This window comes from Aquila chrysaetos, chromosome Z, assembly GCF_900496995.4.
Source record: "Aquila chrysaetos chrysaetos chromosome Z, bAquChr1.4, whole genome shotgun sequence".
Taxonomy (NCBI): Eukaryota; Metazoa; Chordata; class Aves; order Accipitriformes; family Accipitridae; genus Aquila; species Aquila chrysaetos.
Genome location: NC_044030.1, coordinates 30,842,105 through 30,866,105, shown reverse-complemented (window position 1 = coordinate 30,866,105; position 24,001 = coordinate 30,842,105). Strand labels below are relative to the sequence as shown.

Sequence of the window (24,001 nt, the reverse complement as noted above, 5' to 3'; positions counted from 1 at the left end):
TGCAGGAGTTGTGTGAACAGGAAAATGTGGCTGGAGGAGAAGGCCCCATGGGGGGTGGGACTGCGCTTCTCCAAAGCCACACTTCCTTATCTTAAGCAACCATGAGAAGGAAAGGTCAGACAGTGGTCATACCTGCAGGGAGGGAGAAGCAACTCCCTGATTATGCCCCCCAAGCCCACCAACCCCTTTCCAGAGAATCCCAGCAATGTGAACTGCACATGGCGAGACCACCGACTCATTTCTGGAACGTTCCTGAGCTCACACTGCACTTGCCCAATGATGGCAAATCCCCACCTACAGGGGTGGACCCTTTAGGTATAAAAGAAGGTAGGAGGAGGTCTTAGTCTGCCCTCTGGAACTAGACCGCTAGGCTGGCTGGACCAACACTGGACCCAGGACTGGTGAAATCCTTTTCTTCTCTTTTTCTTCCTCCCTCTCTCTTTCTCCACAGCCCGCTCCCCCCTCTCTCCCCCCAACAGTCCCTACACCTCATCCTTTTAAACATAAAACCGTTGACCGAGTCTGGGACTAGGAGTGGATCTAGCCTTCTCTGGGCTCTTCTTTGAGAAGAAGTCTGGAAGGCAAGGGGGTCCACTCCGAACCTCGTGTCTCAATGGGAGGGCTCTCATTTTCTTCTACATATTTTCATGCTCTTTTTTCCATTTCTTTTTCTATACCTCCCTTCTCCTTTCAAATAGTGGCTTAATGACATGATGCAAAGTTCATATTGATAAGTTCACTTGTACTTGGGCAAGGTTAGCTTGGTTGAATAAATGTTGATTGTTGTTGAACTCCCCTGGTGTCATTTCATCTCATTTCTGACAAAGGAAATCCACAAACCTGAGTCATGCCAACCTTGGGATGCGACACACACCAAATAGTACTGGTCCCAATACAGACCCTTGGGGGACACCACTCATTACTGGCTTCCACGTGGACATTGAGCCATTGACTGTAACTCTTCAGAGGTGGCCATCCAGCCAATTCTTTATCCATCTAACAGTCCATCCCTCAAACCCATCTCTCTCCAGTTTAGTTGGAACATGCTTCGGTGAACATGATTGGAGACACCTATCAGGTTACTTGGTAAAGCTCATCTGCACACCCACAAAGGAGTGCAAAGAGGCAATGGTAGGAGAGATGGGATAATCATACCCTGCCTAACTACTTGCAGGAGCCATCAGCTTTTCAAAGGCCCACCTCCACAAGCCCAGAGGAGCACAGGGGCACAATGGCAGGCAGGGAACCCAAACTGAGGACTCAGAGGAGGGCACACCCCATCAGGTGTGTAACCTAACCAGGGCTGCTGTCCCTGGAAAGCCATCAGCCCCATTGTCCAGACATGACATCCATGACCATGAGCCAATGCCTGAGTGCCTTTTGGACTGGGGGGTGGAGGTGTTACTGCCAGAGGTATGGGACATACCCAGTGTGCAGGGGAAGAGCATTTTGGGATTGCAAGGACTTGGGGGATGTTTTGTGGAGGAGCCAAAGGCAGGGGTAGAGAGGCATTTAGGTGATTTGGGGAGGAACAAACACAGGAAAACAGAGGGGCAAGGGGATTTAGAAGACCAGGCATGTGTAAGTAGTTGGCTGGTTAGTACATGTGTCTGGCCATGCCCTGTGTCTGCTCAGTGCAATCTCTCTTACCTTCTCAAAATCCTTTCTAACTCCTTCCTGGGTGGGGGGTGTTCAGTGTGCTTGTGTGTCTGTGGGGCCCGAGTGTCAGCAGCTGCAAGTCAGACCACAGGTCGGAGGTCCCGGGGTGCCAGCAACTGGAGGCACTGGCATGAGTGGACTTAAGTGCCAGCAACAGGAGTGGGACCTTAGGTCACTGAGGCCCCTGCGTCCATCGTGCCAGGAACTGGAGCAAGTGAGGGTGTGGGTATTGCAGCTGGAGTGGGACTGCAGGACAGAGGCAATGTGTGCCTGACTGCCAGCAGCTGGAGAGACTGGAGTGAGTGAAACCAAGTGCCAGGTGCTGGGGTAGGACCAGGGGTCAGAAGTCTGTGTGTCCCTAGTGCCAGTAATTACAGTGAGTGAGTGAGCATTAGTGAAGAACAAGCCAGGCTAGCCTGCATGTAGGTGAAGTGGCCAGGTGTGTGTGCCTCTCTAGTGGGGAGGCTGGAGGAGGAGCTGGCTGTTGGAGTGACCAGGTGAGTCCGGCTGGCTGCCATGGACACTGTAGGACCTGGGGATCTCTAAGGGTGGGAGTCCTGGTGAATGTGAGGCTCTAAGGGCAAGACCACAGGGGACTGGCTACTGGGAGGCCAGTGGAGTGAGTCTCAGCCATCTGTGTGTGTGTGTGCCTGTGTGTCTCTGAGGGTGTGAGGCCATGGTGGGGGTAGAGTGGGGGGAACTACTGGGGAAGCGGGAGAGTCCCAGCAAGCTCTGTGTGTGCATGTGTGTGCACGTGTGTACCAACAACCAGACCCCAGGCAGTCTATAGCAGCAACTGGAGTGGGGCGGTGGCCTCAGGCATGTATGTCCAGGTGACAGCAATTGTGGAGACTGGGGTCCAGGGGACAGCTACTGGGCAGACTGGGGGTCTGAGTCCAGCTGCTGGGTGCATCCACCTTGCACCTATGTGTATGTATTCTCACTAGAGGACCTCCATTCTGCTCAGGCAGAGAGGGGAGCAGGGTGAGGCTGTTGGTGCTGTTTGTGTTCATGTGTGTGCTGTTTGTGTCTGTCTTGGTTGATCTGTTGTCACTGGCTGTGTTGTATATGTGTGCTCTGTGTGTGTGTGCCTACTGGAAATACGGGCTCAGCTTCACTACTAGTTGTATCTGGGGGCTAGGAGGTGCTGCAGCATTGCCTCTTGGGCTGCCAGGTGCAGCCTGATTTTCCCTTAAGTCTCCTTTGGTGCTCTGCCTTTCACCTCCACCATGTTCACCAGTAGAGAAATCAATCATCACTCTTGAATCTTTTCAGAGGAGAAGAACAAATCCTGTAAGTAGGCTGAAAGGTAAAGTGGCTTTCCTTGCAAGAGTATTGTTAATAGAGGATGGCACTCATTGCTGTAAGTAATATTAGATGATTTAAAATCCTTCTTTGGGACCAATTGTGTATTAGTTTTTAGTAGTGTTTTAGCCATGTAACAATGAGGCAAATACTCAGAAAAGTGAAGGAAGTAGCGTACTATTCTTGCAGGCCATCTCTATTTTTTCTGAGATGATGAAAAATTAATACCCTAATTTCCACTGGAACTGGAGAAACCTGACCTGTTGTTTAGTTCATATGTGATGTGATCTCTGCAAATTGCTCAGCACACCCATGAAACGTGCACAGAACTGAAATGCAGTATTTCACTCAACAGAAGGTAAACCTAAAATAACAGCCCCCCCCAAACAAATGCATCAGGAAGCATGCTGCTCTCTGTATTCTGGGGGTAGTTCTGATTTCACAATGATGTCAAAATACTATGTACTGATTCAAATTAACTGCATGGTGTGTTTGTGCTCAGTAGATCTTTGTTTTAAGAAGACAGAGACAACAAATGTGTAAAGGCTGTTTTTAATTTCTTCTTCTGTTTGGGTGGGGGGAGTGTGTCCTTTTTCTGTGTTATTAAGATGTATACCCGCTTTATTGAAGTTAGGGCACTGGTGCCATCTGGTGGTGTTAGTACATTCCCACAAATGGGAAAAACGATTTGTGAGGAGTTCCACTGAGGTGTGGGAAGTTTCTGGCATGGTACTAAAAAGAGTACATGGATACATTTGCTGCCTTGCCATATAATTATGTGGTTGAAGTAAGTCATAAAAGCCTGCACATGGGCTGTTAACCATAACTTGGCTTGCTAAAGCAAATTTAAATCTTTAGCCATATTTTTTTCTGCTCAACAAAATGGTTTGGGTTTAGTAGTTTATTTTACTAAATAGTGCTTTGCAAACACAACATAAAGAATTTTGTTGAAGTTTACAATATTTGAAAGCTCAATCTGGAAGAAGAATTTTATTTTGTTATTGCATTTTGCTAAACCCAGCACAACCTTCTTACTGCTAGTATGTTACTGTTCTCTTTTTTTAAGTAGATGATACATTAAATTTGAAAGTAAAAATTCAACAACATAAACCTGACAACATTTGAAATAAACAACTTTGATATTTGAAGCTAAAGCAAACACAAATACTGTTTTCTTTATCCTTCCATCTCTTAAAAATGTGTTCTGCATCTTAAGTTATTTACCTGAGGTAATGTCTTCATCGTTCTGTACTGTATAGGCTCTATTGACCTTGTTAGCAATGAAAGTAGGACTACAACTACTTCTTCAGTTGTCTTGAAATAAATTTCTGACACTCAAATATCTTGCCTTGTGATGGAAAGATTTGCAGAAGTGCAAGGTACTTAATACTATGTTGGTGGGTTTTTTAAATTTGTTTCACTTTGCCATAATTCTTTTGATTTGTTGCAGGTCAGCATGATATTATTCTAATAAGTTACTGCTAAATGAATTTCCTTATGGAGCAGAGGTCTGTCTGTTCAGCCATTAACAATTTATATCTTTCTATTGCAATTGGCTACAATAACAGGCTATTTTTATGTTTTAATCCAGCTAGTTGAAGAGGCACAATTCTGTGCTTGTATTTCTTCTTAATCTCTGACCTCGTGACCATGCAAAACTGCCTTCAGTTGCATCGTGCTGAAAGCGTGAATGAGACTTCCCTTTAACCAGGCATTAGTACTCTAGTTACATGGTTATGTTCACTATGTTAGGAGCCTTTTTTGGATCCTATCTTGATGGAATGAGGTGTTTGCAGGCCTGTTCAGCTAATGTAGATTGTGGAATTAGATGGAAACAGCTATTAAAATTGAAAATACTTAATGGTATTTAAGAATTTAATATTAATGTTTAAATTAATATTTAAATAGTTAATTTATCAATATTTATTTGATGTCTTTGAGAATAATTAAACTGGCTGCCATAGCAAGGACTGTCTTTTTTTCTACAGTTTAATTTAACTAGCTGTAGACCTAGGTTTGTCTACTGGGTTTCATCCACATGCAGCTACGAAGAAAAGCATGTGAGGCCTATGCTTGGCATAAGCCAGGCCATCATAAGCATCAGATTTGAAAATTTTCTTTCTTACACTAAGTTTTGGGTTTGAGCAAAGTTCCATTGTGTAATGTTTTGTCTTTAGAGCTGTGACTTTCCCTTTAATGACACTGTCCTTGTGAATTGAGGTATACCTGCTGCTTCTATTACTGTTGTCATTCAGCTTTCAGTGCTGTATGACCTTAGTACCTTTCAGTAATTATTCAGCAAAATCACTAGCATTTGCCACATAGAACTTTTTTTCTCAGGCTCTCTCCACTGTGACCACTATACTTCTGCTTTTTAATTAATATTATTATGCTATATTCCAGCAAAAGAAAAATTTATGTGGTTATCCTTTTAAAATAGAGCAAGGTTGTAATGGTTTGTAAATCTTTCAGGCATTCTCTTCAGTTCTGGATTTGTACCTGGTAAGAGTAACTTCCTGTTTTGCTTTACAAAGCTGGGTGGTACAAACCAGAGTTACAGTTTGTTAACCTGTCAAGTTACCAAGAGCAGTCATAGCAGTTGAACAGTCCTTTGAAGAAAATCCATTTAGGAATATTGGTACTCGCTTTGGACTTGTTAGTGTGCAGGATCAGTAGAGTGGTCTACTTGCCCGGTCTCCAACAACTGTCTAGATATAAAAATGAACTGAATTTCCTTGTCTTTAGATTTTATAGTGCATCACTATCTTCCTGTAACCAGAACATGAAGAATATGGTGGTGATTTAGGACCAACTTGGTTGTTGGCTTTTTCCTCACAAGTTGAGTGCCACTTCTTCCAGCTGAACCAAAATGTTAGCTTGTTCTCTTCAGTAGCAGTGAGGGAAGATGCATGACAATTCCTATTGAAAGACTGTTACTCAGAAGTTTATGTTCTGATGTGCTCTTGCAATGGTGATAAGCCTCTGACTTGGTTTCTTCAGAAGCAGTGTCATTGACTGCTCTGTTCTCCACATTTTGCTGCAGAAATAGATCTTTTTTGTGGCAAATGCTTTCTGGAGTTTCTTGTCCTGTCCATATGAGGGGCTTTCCATCCTTAGTGAGGACTTTTTTTGTGGGTTCCAACAAAACAGCATCTCATGCAACTGCATTGCTTTCAGTTAGTAGTAATTATTTCTCTGAATGCAGTCCTAAGAAGTTCATCTTTATTTGCATTGTACTGAGGTTCTTGCCTAGTGCTATCATTAATATCTTGTTGTATCATTGTATTTATAATTCCCTTAGCACTATAAGAGTAAAGTCAGTAACTACAGGCTATGCCTTTGATTTTTTTGGAGCAAGAAGACGGAAGTCGTAGTACTCTTTACCCATCTCTGTAACATCTGAGTATTTCCTGTGTTAATCAACTTAATAAGAAAAATTGCTGCCTTTTGTCAAGCTAATCTATTCATGTGAGATTATCCTTTGGCTAAAGGTGATGCAAAGGGGGTTTTGGTTTGGTGGGTTTTTTTTTTTTTGGTTTGGGTTTTTTTTTTTTTTTTTTTGGTATAATTTTATTTTGGAAAATATCTAGGGATTCTGGAAATATGAATTATTTCCTTGAAAGTATTTTTGGAAACTTAAACTACAAAGAGCAGATTACTTGCAAATATAGCTTGCAAACTGAGAAAAATAGTCATCTGGCTGTGGATCGGCAATCCCAAATCTTATCTTTTCTTACAGACTGATCACTATCTAGTCCATAGGTTGTGGTTCAAGGTTTCTGCTTATTTATTTGGTTATTTTCCCTGTCATTTGTGAAGATAATGAATTTCTTTTCATTTTGCCATCGCATCGTGAGAGGACTACTTGAATTTTTTGAGTAATCTTCCTTGTCTATTTGTGTCCTTTCATAGGAGACTGTATTACATCTCTCCCCCCCCCCCCCCCCCCTTTCTTTTTTTCCCCCAAGGATCTAATTCTGGCAGTCTTTTCACTCTTTCTTTTTCTTACTCAGAAGTGCCTGCCCCGCTGTTATCTTAAATTAATATAGATACTTAGATACTGTTAGGTGAATTTAGGGAGCTAAGTATTTCTTTGTGGCAGCTGCATTTTGAGGAATTTTGGATGTTAACTTTCAGACTATTTTTCTGTCTTTTCAGGTCTCTGGATGGCAGACTCTGAAAAGAAACGCTGTTTTAAGAGGTATGCCTCATGTAGGCCAAAATATTCCTGATTAGTATATATATAAATGATAAGGCCATACTTCTAAGGAGTCCCTCTGCTGATCCTCTCTGTAAGCTTGCATGACTAATAGTTTTCAGTGCTGAAATCTCTCTGAAAGGTGAAAGCTTGTACAGAGACATTCAGGCTTGTCTTGTTGGTGACACAGTTTTAGTAGAGAGATCTGTAATACACTGCTTACCTTTTTGCTTGATCATCTTAATAGAACGCTGCCTTAGTGGATGAAGTATAGCATGAACAAAACCAGTTGTTTTGTGCATATCCCCTGCCAACCTCTCCTGACTCTGTGTGTGTGGTTTTGTTTGTTTGCTTGGGTTTTTTTAATTGGGAATATAGTCCGGAGGCCTCTGTAATTGTCTTCACTCGCTTCCTCCTGGTGTGGTGTAAGACTTACCAGGCAGTGAGAGGCTGACACTGTGCCAACAGTGTGGTATAAAATAATGTCAGTTGGAACCAAGATGAAGAAATACTGATCTTTGTGCAAGTGATCATCTTTGCGTATTAGCTGGATGTGTGGAACATTTTATGTGTTTGGGGTTTCACATTCCAGCACTTAAAGGGACTGCCTCTTCTCTCTCCATTGTTGGTATGTTGTTTCTGAATGATTCATTGCTTTACAGCTGTTAGGAAAACAGACTCTTCAAAATTGAATTGGAGAGCTCTTCTATTATGTCTCACATCCATTTCAGGACTCATAAATGGCAGATGTTAGGAAAGTAGGCTTTGTTTGTCCAAGAGAAAGATTGGTCTAACCCAGTCTTTTCAGGGCTCTTGTTCTTTAAATTTTTTTTTTTAAACAGGACCTCTTATTTCTTTTTAGGCATGTTTCAGGTCTCCAAAACTTTAGAAGGTTTCCTGTTTCTCTAAAGCAGTACAGTGCTGATTTGTTTTGTTCTGACTCAAAAATTATTCCCAGTGTGAAGTACTAACAACTTGGGTTAAAAGTGGCTTTTCAGCTATTGACTGAGATTTGGATGTTGCTGGTTCTTATGCTGTGTTTACAAAGGTCCTAAAGAAAATGATGCTAAGAATAAGGGAAGAGATTGCTATTTTCAACACACTTGTGGACAGACTTCAAGAAGCTGGTGCTGTACTATACTATTCCTGGAGGTGCACACTTGTAGGATGAGAGGCATTGCACTCAAGTTGCAACACAGGACATTCCTATGAGACAGTAGGAGCACTTTTTGCCAGTGAGGGTGGTCAGACCCTGGAACAGGTTGCTTAGAGAGGCTGTGGAATCTCCATTCTTGAAGGTTTTCTGAATGGAGCAGGAATGGGCCCACAGCAACTCAGTTTAAGTAGGCCTACTTTGAGTGCAAGGTTGGATTAGAGCAGTTTGGAGGTTACTTCCAATCTACATTATCCTATGAATCTATGTAACCTGCTGAGGGGCCACTTTTTTGTGTTTTACATTTCCTGTAAAAACATGTGAAGTTCAGGCTGGTGTGTTTTGTTGTGTGTTGGGTTTTTTTTTCAAAAAAAGCATCTATATTTGAGAAGTGTTCTGTGATAACAGAACTGAGGAGTTAAGAGTAACTTCTTCCTATTCCAGCAACATGGTTTTCAGGGAAAGGGATCCTGCTTCGGCTCTGGTGTTCACTTGTTGGCTAGGTAAAGTGTGAGAAGCTCTAATTTTTTTTATCAAATGTCACTGTTCGTTCAGTGGATTGAGAATCTCAGAAAGTTATCTACAGTTCTTACAGTTTATTTGAGATTGCTTGCTGTAGTAGGTTAGTATTTAAGCGGGTAACTTTGTGTAGAAGAGCTAATGAATCACTGTATCATACAGATTTGCCTTGCTTGGCTTTGGCTTTCTCAAAACTGAATTAAGGTAGGATATTTCTGTTGTCTGCTAATGCCATAGGGATTTGATGGGAGCTGAAGGTTTGCAGTGTTCAACTGTGAAAAAGGGGCTATTGGATTCAGAAAACGACATTGTAAATGTCCAGTTTCTGGTCTGTCTGAAGTTGCCTGCTTTTATATAGGATGATAACTTTCTTTGAGACTTCTGCTTCTGAACTTGGCTGCGATCCTGTCAAAGATTCAGAAGCTCTAAGCATGCGACTTCTACCCAGTGACCGATTGGTCACATTACAAAATAAGGCAATTCAAATAGTCTGAGTTTATTGTAGAGGTTTGCTTTTCATACTAACTCCTGTGCAGTCTAGTGAGTTTATAAAGTCTCTGTAACAAAGAAGCTTAATTTGGAGATATGTTTTTGTTTTGTTTTGATTTTTGAAATTTTATGCAAGAAGGCATCAGCCTAGCTGGTGCTTTGGAAAAGTAAACTTATCGTCCCCTCCTATTATTACTTCAGGCTGGTGTGTGTGACTAACCTCAACCTCATTCTGCCAGTTTTCTTTTTAAAGCAACCAATTTTAGATGTTGAGTTCATGCTAACTTCATTGAGTTGTTGTCTATGTAATTATGACTGTTGCTTGAAGTACTCAATGAGCAGCTTGAGAGTGGTCAAACACTAAGAAATTCAGCTTGTCTATCACATGGGTAGTCAAAGGTAGTGTAATAGTGTAGTAAGTTCATAAGATAATTCAGGTTGGAAAAGACATCAGGCAATCATGTAATCCAACTGCTCAAATCAGAGTAAGCTATGAGGTCAGACCAGGTTGCTCAGTGCTTTATCCAGTTGTCTGAACATTTCTGTGCTCTTAAGCTGGAAGCTCACTTGGGAATGTGTATTCAGAGATGGTTTTGGACTCTTGGTTTTCTTTTTAAGGTTAGATTACTTGTTTTGGAAGTTTCTGAATTCACTTTTAGCTTTCTTTTCAATGTATCACTGCTTAAGAGATGGGAAGACGAGATTTGTGAAAGATACCACCTGGAGTTCAGATTTGGGAAAATCTCATTCCTTTTTTCAAATGGACAGTATTAAAGGGAAACCTGGGTTTGCCTAGAAAAGAGAAAAGTAGGTTGGTTAAACCAAGCTGGCTAATCTTGGAAGTTCTTAGTCAAACTTCATGTTTTGGACATTGTGTAGTCTTGCTGTTTAGTTCCAATTTTTATGAGATTACTAACATGGATTAATTGCATGTGCAGCAACTTGTCAGTAGTCTAAGCAGAAGGATGTCACTTAATTCAGAATTGTTCAGAGAAATCCAGCAGCTGGTAAACACGCTTTTCCTCCTTTCTTTATGTTACTACATGTTAATATGGTAAAAGTAGCTCTTTGAGGGTGCTACCTAAATAGTAAAAACAGATGCTGAGGCTTCTGAAGGATACTGAGATTTTCTCAAGATAGATGTCATCTTGCTTTCATGGAAGCCTAGCAGTTAAAAAAAAAAAAAACCACTAGGTTTTCAGTTGCTTGGTTGATAAACTCAAATAATATTTCAACTGAAATTTGCAAGTTGATTAGAGTGATGTACAATCTTAAATTTTTAATAAATAGATTTTTAATTCATTACTGTACTTGTAATGTTGAAATAACGTGTAGCCTTATAATAAGTAAGGTGGAGTTAAAATGATATAGAAATAGGGCTTGGGGATTTACTTATAATATGCTTGTCAGCATTAATGTCTTGGAAATTCTTTGTACTTTGTTTGCTTATAACCTTCAGATCTAATCTATATTTTTTCCCCTATAGCAGTGTACTTCAGCGTATATATGGTTATTTGAAAACTATGTTTGGTGCGGTTTTTGTTGGGGTGATAAGAACTTGGCTGTCTTGTATGATGAAATTGACTTTTAACTTTTGTTTGACAGTAGGCTGTAGGAATATGGGAGTGTTGGGACTCCTTCCCAACACCTGATGTGTGGTTCAAATAGACTAGTACCACTTCTGAGTTGATAGTTGTTTACATATTCCAGATAGGAACATGGAAGACATCCTGTATTAGCCACCTACCCGCATGGAGAGTTTCTTCCTAAGTGTTGTGAATGGTAGCTTAGCTTGGTATTTTGTAGTATGACTGTGCATCCTTTTCAAATACATTAATAAGGATAAAAAAGTGGTTGATGGTAACATTTGCAATTATGTTATTTATTTCTCTCTGAAGTGATACAGAACAGAGAGGTGATGAATGTGGAATTACTTTACATTTTTAATTTGTTGCTGTTATTAATGAATTTAATTTCTTATGTGAGGCTGTAACGTTAGTCCTTCTATTTCTTCTTTATATATATCAGTAGTTTTGCTAATAATTTTTTTTTCCCCCTCTGGGAAGCAATTCAAATTGTCTTCAAAGTCTGAGTCTTTAAATATGTTGTCTAACTGAACTGACATCTTGGTAATATGCCATTTTGTTGCTAGCTCCTCCCTTCCATTCTAAATAGAGATGAACTGGTCTGGTGGTTTTTGTTTTGTTTTGTTTTTTTAACATATTTAATGAGGCTTCCTGTTGTTACAGGTTAACTGTTTTGAAAAATGAGAGGCTTTCCAATTTTCTTGTTTTTCCTGAGACTAGAGGACACAGGTCTCAATTGCACAAGATGCAGGCTAAAGTGGAGTCTGACACTGACAGACTGCTTACAGACCTTAAAAGTTGCATTGATTATTGAAATGCAAGCTGTATTGAAGCTCTCTGTCTGGGCCTCTGCATACGCAGAGAAGAGACCATTCTCTTGCTTTAGCAGCTGCAAGATAGCAGTGTGGGCCAGGCCTTCTGGAGAAATCTTCTCCTGTAGGTTTTGTCTTGTTTTGAAACAGGTGTCTAATGCCCTGGAAAAACCTGTTCCCATTCTGCTGCTGCTTCCAATAGTTCCCAGTTTCTTTTCTTTAAACATCTAATGAGAGGGTTTTTCTGTCATTCTTGAAAGATGTATAAAATTTTCATATGATTGATTTGACAGGCTTTCTGTGGATATTCTAGAAGACATGTATTTTTCCATTGCCAAGAAGTGTATGATTTTGTTTCCCATTCAGTCAGTGAAGTGTGTATTATCTTTGCTATCCTTTTTTTCTGGCACAATGGGCTTTATTACCATTTTGTAGTATTTTTACCTTCTTCATGGTATGGTTCATTCATTGTTCTCATGGTATTACACCCCATCTGAACTGTTTTTTGTTTGTTGCAGGTTTTTTTTTTTTTAGTGACAGTGTTTGTCTACTGTAGTGGGGAAAAACTGTCATGCTTTTTTTAGAAAATAAATAATTTCTTGCTTCAGTTTTCACTGTAATATCTTTGGCTCTCCTGCCTTATTAGTGCTTGGATTCAGTCTGTGGTGATCCTGAACACCTTTTTCTGATTTCCTGCCTAGGCAAGTATTGATAAGAGTTGTATTGATATTGCCTTTTTAAGTATCCTCGTAGCTTAATTTCTCTTTTGCCTGTCACGAATTACGTTTTCCAATATACTGACATTCTATTTAATTGGTGGTTGTAAGCTGTCTCCTGAACTCTTCTTAGTAAAGAGTCATGTTAAATACCTTTTCCCCTGTGCCATAGAAATGTACGTACTTCATGCAGTAGCTTCTTTAGCTGGAGACCTCATGTACTAACTTCCAACAGTTTAATATGTGGCTGGTTTTCAGTTGGTAGAAATAAATCTAAAATAAAATTTAGAGAATTAATTCAGTTTCCTAGCATAGATTCTGACCTATTTTGTGTACTGCAAAACCAAGTTGTGCTATCATTCTTCTGTAATGGCTAGACACTAGCTTAATTAAGAAATCTCAAATACCATTAAAAAAAAAAGTTTGATTTTTGTGTCATTTACTACTTAGCCATGAAAACTGAAGGCTTCCTAGTCATTTTTGTACAGGACAATGCAGATTTTAATGGGTGGCTGTTGGATGTGCTTTTCCATAGGTTGTTATGGAATATAAAGTACTTTTTTGGTGCTGCTGTAGTTCAGATTAGTGTGAAAGTTTGCCTTTTGATAGTTCTTTTTGCCTAGTACCACTTCATTAAAGACAGAAAAAGAATCTGACAAATTAAATTGAACATCAGACAACCTTGTTACGATATTTCTGTGTGAAATTTGGGGAACGTGTGTCACCATTCCAATTCTGAAATGTATTCCCAACTAAGCTAGATGGAAACTAGTATTTGTGAGCCAGGGACAGTAAAGTCACTGCAATGCAAAGTGTAATTCAGTGACTTCTGCAGTGCAGGGACCAAATGTAATAGGTTGTAAGCCAGTTCAGCCTGCTCTGTTAATGAACTCGAATGCTGTAAACTTCTGGTAACAGTACAATTTTCTTTACAATATATTTTGAAAAATAAAATATAGCTCTATTTAAAAGGTAACAGTTTGTCTGTGCAGGCATGGGCTTTGTGTGGTGTTTTCTCTAAAACCAATTAGGGTTACTGCAAAAAATGTTAAATGAGCTGTTTCATTTTTAATTTCTGCTTTTTCTTCCTTTTAATGATGGCTATGCCATCCCTTGCTCTGAAGAGAGAAAAACTTTCTAGTTCAAGTTTCTTAGTACAACAAAGTGCAGCTCTGCCAATGAGACTATTTCAGTCTGTAATGTTCTTTAACTTGAGTTTAAATAAAATGGGATTTCAGATGGTTTACTGGTCAGCTCCATTATTGAGACACGGCTTCAAAATTATGCTTAACCATACTGGCACAAGCAAACACTTAAAAGTGTGGTTAAACCTACTATGCCAAATCAGACCTAGTTATTTTGACTTTTCAATTATCAAAATGCTTTCCATTCTCAAATCACTTTGAGGATTTTCTCTCTCCATGTTTTTGTGAATTTTTCTCCATTACTAGACTGAATGTGATGACTTAGACCACTAGAATAGTCGGGTTTCACCTTAAACCCAAGTCCCCTGGTTGGTAAAGGAACTTATTAATAGCATGCTAGAACAACTGTTTTCTATGCTATTGAAATTTTGACTTGCAAAATAGTGTGGGTTTTACACTGTTTCGCTTCTGTGAAGTCCTTTGAAAGTTAATGCTATCATTGTGCATGTATGTGTGCACGCGCATATACGATGTATTAGAGCCTAAAGCTGTTAGGGTTAATTCTAGTTAATCATTTATTCCCAATGACTTTTACCTGATCACTACAGCTGTGTTACTTTATGATATGTCTTTTCTGCAGACACCAAAGATGCTAACGAGAAAGATTAAGCTTTGGGACATTAATGCCCATATAACCTGTCGTCTGTGCAATGGATACCTGATTGATGCTACTACTGTAACAGAATGCTTACATACTTGTAAGTAGAAGTATAATTAAGTTAAAGAAATTGGTTTGGTTTTTTTAACTTGATGTGCAACATGTTTTAGTGGTTTTTAGTTGAAATTAAAAAATCTATTGTGCATCAGCCAAAATAATGCATGCTTTACTAGACACTGCTTTTTTTAACAGATGATTTGCTGTTTTAACAAAGCAAATGAAGAGAACATTAAAGCTGTACTGCACAAACTTGAAGCCATATACAATTAGTGGTAACGTGTGCATTCAAGAATGCAGTCTGTCTTCCTGCTAAAGGAATGTGGAATGCCTAGTTCTTTTCTTTGACAGTTGACATAGCATATGTTCTCCACCTGGAACCTTACAAATGTCTCTTGCTCTCCTGTTCCTCTCCAGAAAGCAGCCATCGTTTCTTGATAAAGAATAAGTATATTGTATTGTACCCTAGAAATAAGCTTTTGTTCCATAGTATTGTGATGAGGTAGTTGTTTGTTGTTACATTGCTTTGTGAATTTCTAGTTTCACATCAGTGAAGTATGCCCTAGTACCTTGTAAAGCCTTAGGCTTTCAGAAAACTGAAGGTGTAAGTCCATCCTAGCATCTTTCTTGTTGATATTGTGGGATATAGGAGTGCTAGGGTTTGCATTATTCTGATGGAAACCTTACAAATTAGCACAATTCCAACTAAAGATTTGGAAAGATTCCTTCTGAGAAGCACCTTTTTAGTCCAAAGTGGTAACTCCAAAACTATTTTCTGTCTTGAATCTGTTCTGATCCATAGTTTCCTTTGCCAAGGTAGGTATCAGCCAATGAATTAACATGCAGTCCAGAAGGCCTGCTGTAGTGACATTAAATACCCTCTGTAGCAGCCACATTGATGGCTTTACACCTTACATTACAGGGTTTTACCAAAAGGTGTCTTCAGAATCCCTGCAATTTACCAACATGTCCTTGTCACCCAGGAGCTTCCATTTGTCCAGTTTTATCTGTTCAGAGCTTAGAATATAATTTGTTAATATGCACCTGTATTAATCTATTAAATAGCATTTGTCGTGCAGCTTCGAACATTCTGTATTTTAAAATGCTTCTGTCACAGTGTTTTATTCTGATAAAGCTAGTATGTTGTCTGAATAACTTAATGACTCATAACCCTAAACCTTCTTGGAAGGGAATTACTTGGTGGCAGTGGCTTCATCTCCACAAAACGAAAGTTTCAGTGGACTTACTCTTCACCTAAAATGTCTTACAAAGGGAAAATACAATCCTCATGATTTGTCAGAGATTGTTTTCCACTGTATTTCATTTCACTTACAAGTTCTGTTCATCATCAGCTTTAATGAGCTTGTTGTTCTTGTCATGCTTCCATGTCATTTTGGTTATTCTCATGTCTCTTCTGCATCTGTTTCACATCTTAATTTCCATAGTGTTCTTTTTGGAGTGTAGAGATCCTTAAGCTAGACTTAGTTTTTGCCCCAGGTTCTTTACTGCTGCTATTAACAAGATTGTATACAAAACCAGTATTATAACAAGTTAACATGGATGACATAGAGCTAGCGGGTCATTTTTCATTGTTCTTGAAAAAAAAAAACAACAAAGAAACTCCCCAAAACAAACCACAAAAACCCTTCAGCTGACATCATCTACACCATTCTCACATTTGCTTATGGAGGAAATTTTTAGATTAATCCACAGTGCTGCAGTGCTTGCTTCAAAAGCCAGGGAATGCTCCTTGCTAGCTTCTGCTTCTGTTTCCTTTTTTTTTTTTTTTTCCCCCTTGTGGCTTGTCCCTCTCTTATTTTGACAGTTTATATTTTCAGAATACTACTTCAATGTGTGTTCTGTAGAATTAGAGTTTTCTGAGAAGAGGCACACAGCCCTGTCTTTTTAAAAAAACTTTATACATGTTGGCATTGTTTGTATTGTGTATGCTAATGCTAATAATATATGTTCCTGGAAAAGCATCCTTGCAAAATCTTCCCTGAAAGTGCCCTCTCTGTTAAGATAGTGAATTCTCTGCTGAATTATATCACTTTGAAATTTTCTTTCTGTTTCTACTCAGAAATGCACAGTTGTCTTATCTTTCTCATTTTTATTTAATTTCCTGTCCTTCAGACATTCAGAGGCTCTTCACTTCAGTAGTAAATGTAGTTCTTGAGTCCTTTGGTGAGTGTCATTTGGAGGACCAGGGCCAATACCTTGGAGGGACAGGGCCAACTTCCTTTGTAAAACAGAATTCAGGGGAAACCAAGCTTTTTTGATCCCTTTCCTACTTGTTTCTTTGTTGTATCTTTAGTTTGTTGAAGACAGGCAGGCCTATAAGTCAGTAGACATAAACTTCCTTAGTAGTAACTCGGTGTTAAGTCTTTTGTAGTTTACATCTGTTTCTTGATTGGAATTCTAGGTTAGCACATATATGCAGGTCTTGTTAACCTTTCACATTTGTAATTTGAGTTTCATTAGTGTTTATGTGTGAAAGCTGTCTTTGTATGTTATGAAAGGGAAAGCCTTGTATGTTATGACAAGTATTGAGGGTGCATGAGGACAATGAAAGTCCAACTGTATTTCTTGAACTAGATATAGAAATGAAAAAAGTCAAGAAGAGGGAAACTGTTAAAAAAAAAAAAAAAAAAAAGAGTGAGGATTAACCTTGCCTGTTTCTTTCCTAATAAATGTTCTCTGATACATTTAAGTGTACTGTAAAAGTAACCAGGAAATGTACATCTCAGTTCAGGCCTACAGTCAGTGCCCAAGTATCTGCGTAAATGGAGATTGGAGACTTTGGAAATTCCATGTAATGGAAAAACTCTAGTAATAGTATTGTTTCAGACACTAGAATGGTTCCCGTATTGGCTGTCCCATACTCCTAGGACTTCCAGCTTCAGGCGAGTTTATTAATCCCAACTTGACCCTGTGAAAAAAGAACCAATCTAGAAGACTGCAGCACCCTTCATAAGCTATCTAGTTGCATTTATCTGGATGCTGTGCTTACACTAATAAACCTACTAGAACTTGAGCCGACTAGTGACATGTTCAGTTTAGGAGTTAGTACATGCCTAGTCCAAACTGGAAGGTGTACTGAGATGGGATGTTGTTTTAGAAGGTATCATAGAATGGTTTGGGTTGGAAGGGACCTTTAAAGGTCATCTAGTCTAACCATGCTGGAATGAGCAGGGACATCTTCAACTAAATCAGGTTGCTGAGAGCCCTGTCCAGCCTGACCTTGAACATTTCCATGGATGGGGCATCTACTACCTCTCTGGACAACCTGTTCCAGTGTTTCACCATGCTCATCGTAAACAATTTCTTCCTTATATCAAGTCTGAATCTACCCTTTTTTAGTTTAAAACCATTACGCCTTGTCCTATTGCAACAGGCCTTGCTAAAAAGTGTGTCCCCATCTTTCTTATAAGCCCCCTTTAAGTATTGAAAGGCCTCAGTAAGGTCTCCCCAGAGCCTTCTCTTCTCCATGCTGAACAACCCCAACTCTCTCAGCCTTTCTTCAGAGGAGAGGTGTTCCATCCCTCTGATCATTTTTGTGGCTCTCCTCTGGACCCGGTCTAACAGGTCCATGTCTTTCCTGTGCTGAGGGTTCCAGAGCTGGGTGCAGTACCCCAGGTGGGGTCTCACCAGTGCAGAGTAGAGGGGGAGAATCACATCCTTTGACCTGCTGGCCACACTTTTTATGCAGCCCAGGATACGGTTGGCTTTCTGGGCTGTGAGTGCACATTTCTGGCTCCTATCCAGCTTTTTCATCCATCAGAACCCCTAAGTCCCTTTCTGCAGGGCTGCTCTCAATACCTTCGTTCGCCAGCCTGTATTGATACTGGGGGTTACCCTGACCCAGGTGCAGGAACTTGCACTTGGCCTTGTTGAACCTCATGAGGTTTACGTGGGCCCACTTCTTGAGTTTGTCCACGTCCCTCTGGATGGCATCCCATCCCTCAGGTGTGTCAACAGCACCACTCAGCTTGGAGTTGTCTGCAAACTTGCTGAGGGTGCACTTGATCCACTGTCTATGTCACTGAAGACGACAGTACTGGTCCCAATACGGACCCCTGAAAGACATCACTTGTCACTGATCTCCATCTGGACATTGAGCCATTGACCACTGTTCTCTGGACACAACCATGCAACCAATTCCTTATCCATGGAATAGTCCATCCATCAAATCCGTATGTCTCCAGTTTAGAGAGAAGTATGTTGTGGGGTACCATGTCAAAGGCCTTACAGAAGTCCAGATAGATGCCATCTGTAGCTCTTCCGTTGTCCACTGATGTAGTCACTCCATTGTAGAAGGCCCCTAGGTTGGTCAGGCAAAAATTGTCCTTGGTGAAGACATGCTGGCTGTCTCTAATCACCTCCTTATCCTCCATGTGTCTTAGCATAGCTTCTAGGAGGCTCTGTTCTATGATCTTCCCAGAGGTGAGGCAGACAGGTTGGTAGTTCCCAGGATCCTCCCTTTCTACCCTTTTTAAAAATGGGTGTAATATTTCCCTTTTTCCAGTCACCAGGGGCTTCATCTGACTGCTATGACTATCATGGAAAGTGTTTTGGCAACTACATCAGCTAATTCCCTCAGGACTCTGGGATGCATCTCGTCAGGTCCCATGTACTTAGTATGTTCAGATTCCTCAGGTGGTCATGAACCTGATCCTCTCTTACAGTGAGGACTTACAGTTCTGGACTTTGCTCCCCTAGTTCCTGCCTTGAGGTCCATCCACTCGAGAGGTGTGGGAAGAGAGATTGCCAGCGAAGACTGGGGCATAGAAGTTGTTGAGTACCTTGGCCTTCTCCTCGTCTGTTTTTACCAGTTTGCTGGTCGCGTTTATCGCAGAGAGTACACAGTGTTTGACCTTCCTTTTCTGGCTGACATACCTATAGAAGCCCTTCTTATTCTTTGCATCCCTTGCCAAATTCAGCTCCAGCTGTGCCTTGGCCTTCCTGACCCCCTCCCTATACAAGTGGGCAACATCCCTATACTCTTCCCAGGATACCTTTCCCTACTTCCACTGTCAGGTTTCTGCTTTCATTGACTTGATAAGACTGGGGTTTGGCTTCACTTTTGCAAATGGATCTACTGCTCTGGCGCTCCACTGGCACACACTGCTGTGCGATACCTGTGCTTAATGTGCAAAGCCATGAGGCTTGGTCTAACCTCTGCAACAGTTATCCTGTAGTACTGTTATCCTAAGTGTGTAAATACAATGCAGAATGCAAAATTACTATGCTTCATTTGCTGCTGCACAATTTTTTTGGTATTAACAGGTGTTTATTTAATTGTATTATGTCCTGGTTTTGGCTGGGATAGAGTTATTTTTCTTTCTAGTAGCTGGTATAGTGTTAGGTTTTGGGTTTAGTATGAGAATAATGTTGATAACATACTGTTGTTGTTGGTAAGTAGTATACTAAGTCAAGGATTTTTCACCTTCTCATGCCCAGCCAGCAAGAAGGCTGGAAGGGCACAAGAAGTTGGGAGGGGACACAGCCAGGACAGCTGACCCAAACTGACCAAAGGGATATTCCATACAATGTGATGTCATGCCCAGTATATAAACCGGGGGCAGTTGGCCTGGGGGGTGAATCGCTGCTTGGGAATTAACTGGGCATCGGTTAGCAAGTGGTGAGCAATTGCACTGTGCATCACTTGTTTTGTATATTCCAATTATTATTATTGTCATTTTATTATTGTTATTATTTTCTTCCTTTCTGTCCTATTCCCCCATCCTACTGGATGGCGGAGGAAGTGAGTGAGCAGCTGTGTGGCACTTAGTTGTGGCTGGGGTTAAACCATGACATATTATCATCTTGTCTGAGAGGTAGATGGCACTATAGTTACAGAAATTGTTTCATTTTATGTGCTAAGAACAAGTGCCTTAGCACCAAGGCTACATGAACTGCTGCTGTTCAAGAAAAAGGCCCCCCACCCCCCCCTTTTTTTTTTCCTCTACATTCTTGAGTTATAACTTCAAGTGAGTCAGGATATCATGTAGTAGTGTATATTTTGAGTAGTGGTTTTTTTTGTGGGGGAGGGGTGCAGACAGACACGGGACACGGGGAAAGCGTAAATCGTTTACTTTGAAAGAGATATGGGTGATTGTGTGTATGCGTATGGAAACAGTTCCAAAAGCATGCAGCTTTGTAATGAGTGACTGTTTTAGCAACTTCTACCAGGACATTTTATAAATACTGAAGGTCTGTGCCCATGCAGGTTTTTTTTCTGGTGGAAGTTTAACTGTAGTGTACTCTGTGAAAGTTAGAATTAAAATAGCACCCGTGTATCCACTTTTTGAAAGTTTTCTGTTCTTTTAAAAAAAGCATCCAACTTTTCAATAATTTTTTTGTGTTGGGTTAATTGCCACCGTACACTTCTGTATGTGGCCATGGATAAAGCAAATAGGCTTAGTATTTTAATGGCATACAGCTCTTGTAATATCATCTGTGCAAGCAGAATGGTGCAAGCAATATGATGTTGACCTGCTAGAAATTACTGTTCTGGTGAATTCTGGAGTGGGATTCTGTGTTGTGTGCTTTATTAGGAAGACTCTGGCTAGGTACAGATGCCTCAATTCTAGTGCATTACTTCTCTGTATCAAGAACATCAATTAAAGATATCGGAAACTGCATTCTGCATGATTAGATGTCATGTTTACGTGATGTAAAAAATGAACTTTGTGTAAATTTCAGTAAGGTGCATTTCTGTGACTGTATGAAAACAAACTATTTTTTTTCATTATACTTCTTCTGTTTCTTTTTAATTATGAATGTCCTTGTTACCAGTCTGTAGAAGCTGCCTAGTGAAATATTTGGAGGAAAACAATACCTGTCCAACCTGTAGAATTGTTATACATCAGAGCCACCCGTTACAGTATATTGGGTAAGTATGAAAGCAAAAGTGCAGCTAGCTTCACTCTAGACTTTTAGCCTCTGTAATACAGCGCAGCTTTTTCCTAAATTTTCTTACTTGTTTATCAGCATGTGACCTGGTTTTGGCTGGGGTGGAGTTAAATTTCTTTCTAGTAGCTGGTCTAGTGTTAGGTTGTGGATTTAGTCTGAGAACAATGGTGATAACACACTGATGTTGCTGTTGTTGCTACGTAGTGTTTATACTAAGTCAAGGATTTTTCAGCTTCTCATGCCCAGCCAGCAAGAAGGCTGGAAGGGCACAAGAAGTTGGGAGGTACACAGCCAGGACGGCTGACCCAAACTGACCAAAGGAATATTCCATACCATGTGATGTCATGCCCAGTATATAAACCAGGGGGAGCTGGCCAGGGGGGTGGATCGCTGCTTGGGAATTAACTGGGCCTTAGTTGGCGAGTGGTGAGCAATTGCATTATGCAACTCTTGTTTTGTATATTCCAACTCTTTTATTATTATTAATATTGTAATTTTATTATTGTTATTATTATCATTATTATTTTCTCATTATTATTTATGTCTCCTATTTCACATTTCTGAATCCTGTTAAATTCTCACCTCTAATCTAATAGTCATGGCTGATTTACTCATTTATGCTGAAATATTTTTGGAGATGTTCCTGCAATCCATATGTGACACTTGAATATCCCAGCCTGTGCAAATGGGATTGCTACTGGTTGAAATGACATGAATTTAGAAATAATGGTATTTTGATTCTTCTTGTAGTGCTACTTAAAAGATTGTAATGGTCCATTGTAAATCTCTTGATTTGTCACCGTTTCTGTACTTGTTCACTGGTCTCCATTGCTGTGAAATGCTCATGTCAGGTGATGAGAAGCTTGAGACTAGTCTTGTAAGCCTCTTCCTTTTAAATCAGATTCAGGATTTAGTATTGCAAGCTCTATTGGAGTAATGACCTTGCAGCAGCCTAGACAGACATTCAGAATATTTCTAATTTTATTTATCAATTGGAATTTAGGGTAATACTTTTGTTTCTTTTAGTCAGTGACTTATTTTAGACTAAAACAGATTTTTGTCTATGAGAGCTGGGAATTAAAGCTTAGAATCTTTACCAGTCCTGCTGCTCCAGTTCCAGTGGGATTATTGCCTTTTCTTTTATTTGAGCCTATACAGGTTTCTGAGCTACATAACGTTGCTCACAGTTAAAATGTTGGCTTTTAAGAGCAAAGTAACATTTTATTGTTGTGATCTTTTTCTGTGAACCGTTCTCTTGCATTGTTGGAGAAGCCTAGTAAAGATAATGAAGTAGTCTAGTGTACTGGCTTCAGCTGGGATAGAGTTAATTGTCTTCCTAGTAGCTGGTGTAGTGCTATGTTTTTGAGTTAGGTATGAGAAGAATGTTGATAACACTGATGTTTTCAGTTGTTGCTAAGTAATATTTAGTCTAAAGTCAAGGATTTTCCAGCTTCTGATGCCCAGCCAGCAAGAAGGCTGGAGGGGCACAAGAAGTTGGCACAGGACACAGCCAGGGCAGCTGACCCAAACTGGCCAATGGGGTATTCCATACTGTGTGATGTCACATCTAGTATGTAAACTGGGGGGAGTGGAGGCAGGGGGAATGCTGCTCGGGAGCTAACTGGGCGTCAGCTGGCGGGTGGTGAGGAATTGCATTGTGCATCACTTGTACATTCCAATCCTTTTATTATTGCTGTTGTCATTTTATTAGTGTTATCATTATCATTATTTGTTTCTTCTTTTCTGTTCTATTAAACTGTTCTTATCTCAACCTGTGGGTTTTGCTTCTTTTTCCCGATTTTCTCCCCCATTCCACTGGGTGGGGGGAAGTGAGCGAGCAGCTGCGTGGTGCTTAGTTGCTGGCTGGGGTTAAACCACAACATCTAGAAATATGAGAGATGAGTCTGTACGGGTAAGAAACAGACTATCCTTGATTCTTTAGTAATAAAAACGAGTTTACCTCAAAGTTGTCAAAGAATTTTGAGATTTGGTGACATACTTGCCTTGATGCAGGAGGCCGTGTTCCATGGGACATCATCTTTGACATGTCCAAGACTATTCTTCCTCACACTTCCATTGGGTTTCTGTCTTAGCCTGTACTTTTTCATAATTTGTTTCACATTACTGTCCTCTCTTGTTTGACATAAATACTGATTTGAGAATTGAAATTCTTCTTAGGAGAATTTAGAGCTTTTACATCAATTAAGTACTGGAACTTTTTTAAGAGAAATGTTTTGAATCAAGATGGTTGACTTAAACTTTTGATTTTGGTTTTTTTTGCTAGTCATGACAGAACAATGCAAGATATTGTTTACAAACTTGTGCCAGGCCTCCAAGAAGGTAAGCTGTGGTATGACCTTGTTTAGAGGTCATTTTGCACATACTTCTTTAACACTTAAAAAAAAAAAAAAAAAAAAAGTTTTAGGTGATGAAAATGGTGGAGGAGGAGATGAGGAGAAATACAATGGAAAACTGTATTCCTTCATTTGTGTCATTTGTAGTAATTAGTTTAATGTCATACCTGTACTAGCAGCAATTGGGGGTGGCGGTGGTGGGAGGAAAGATGGGATATTTCTTTGGGAAGTAGTATTATGTAAAGCAGAATGGTAGTTCAGCCTTTGAATGCTGGCACACTGTAACTCTCATTTGTTCTTGTTAAACTATCTACTTAAACCTGTTATGCCAGCTTTCTAAAATTCTCAGAGGCAGAATGTACTGCAGAACAGCTTTTAGTTTCAGTGAAGTTTCTGCTACTGTGAGACTCATTTCTTAGCAGGTAACTTTGAATT

General features: G+C 40.0%; 1 protein-coding gene across 14 annotated transcripts in view; it reads left to right on the top strand.

Annotated features, from left to right (window-relative positions):
- Positions 1-24,001, top strand: part of PCGF3 (polycomb group ring finger 3) — a 62,973-nt gene that overhangs the window by 26,549 nt on the left and 12,423 nt on the right. For 6 of the 14 annotated variants that reach the window (XM_030004692.1, XM_030004693.1, XM_041120813.1 and 3 more), the window contains 4 exons: positions 7,123-7,165; positions 14,223-14,340; positions 21,096-21,192; positions 23,497-23,552. In XM_030004692.1, coding sequence (XP_029860552.1) covers positions 14,232-14,340; positions 21,096-21,192; positions 23,497-23,552 — 262 coding nt within the window. In that variant the 5' untranslated portion in view covers positions 7,123-7,165; positions 14,223-14,231. Of the gene's footprint in view, positions 1-2,363; positions 2,969-4,639; positions 5,467-5,495; positions 6,456-7,122; positions 7,166-12,328; positions 12,423-14,207; positions 14,341-21,095; positions 21,193-23,496; positions 23,553-24,001 lie in introns of those variants that run through there. The other 8 variants (XM_030004700.1, XM_041120809.1, XM_041120812.1 and 5 more) reach the window with 7 other exon arrangements.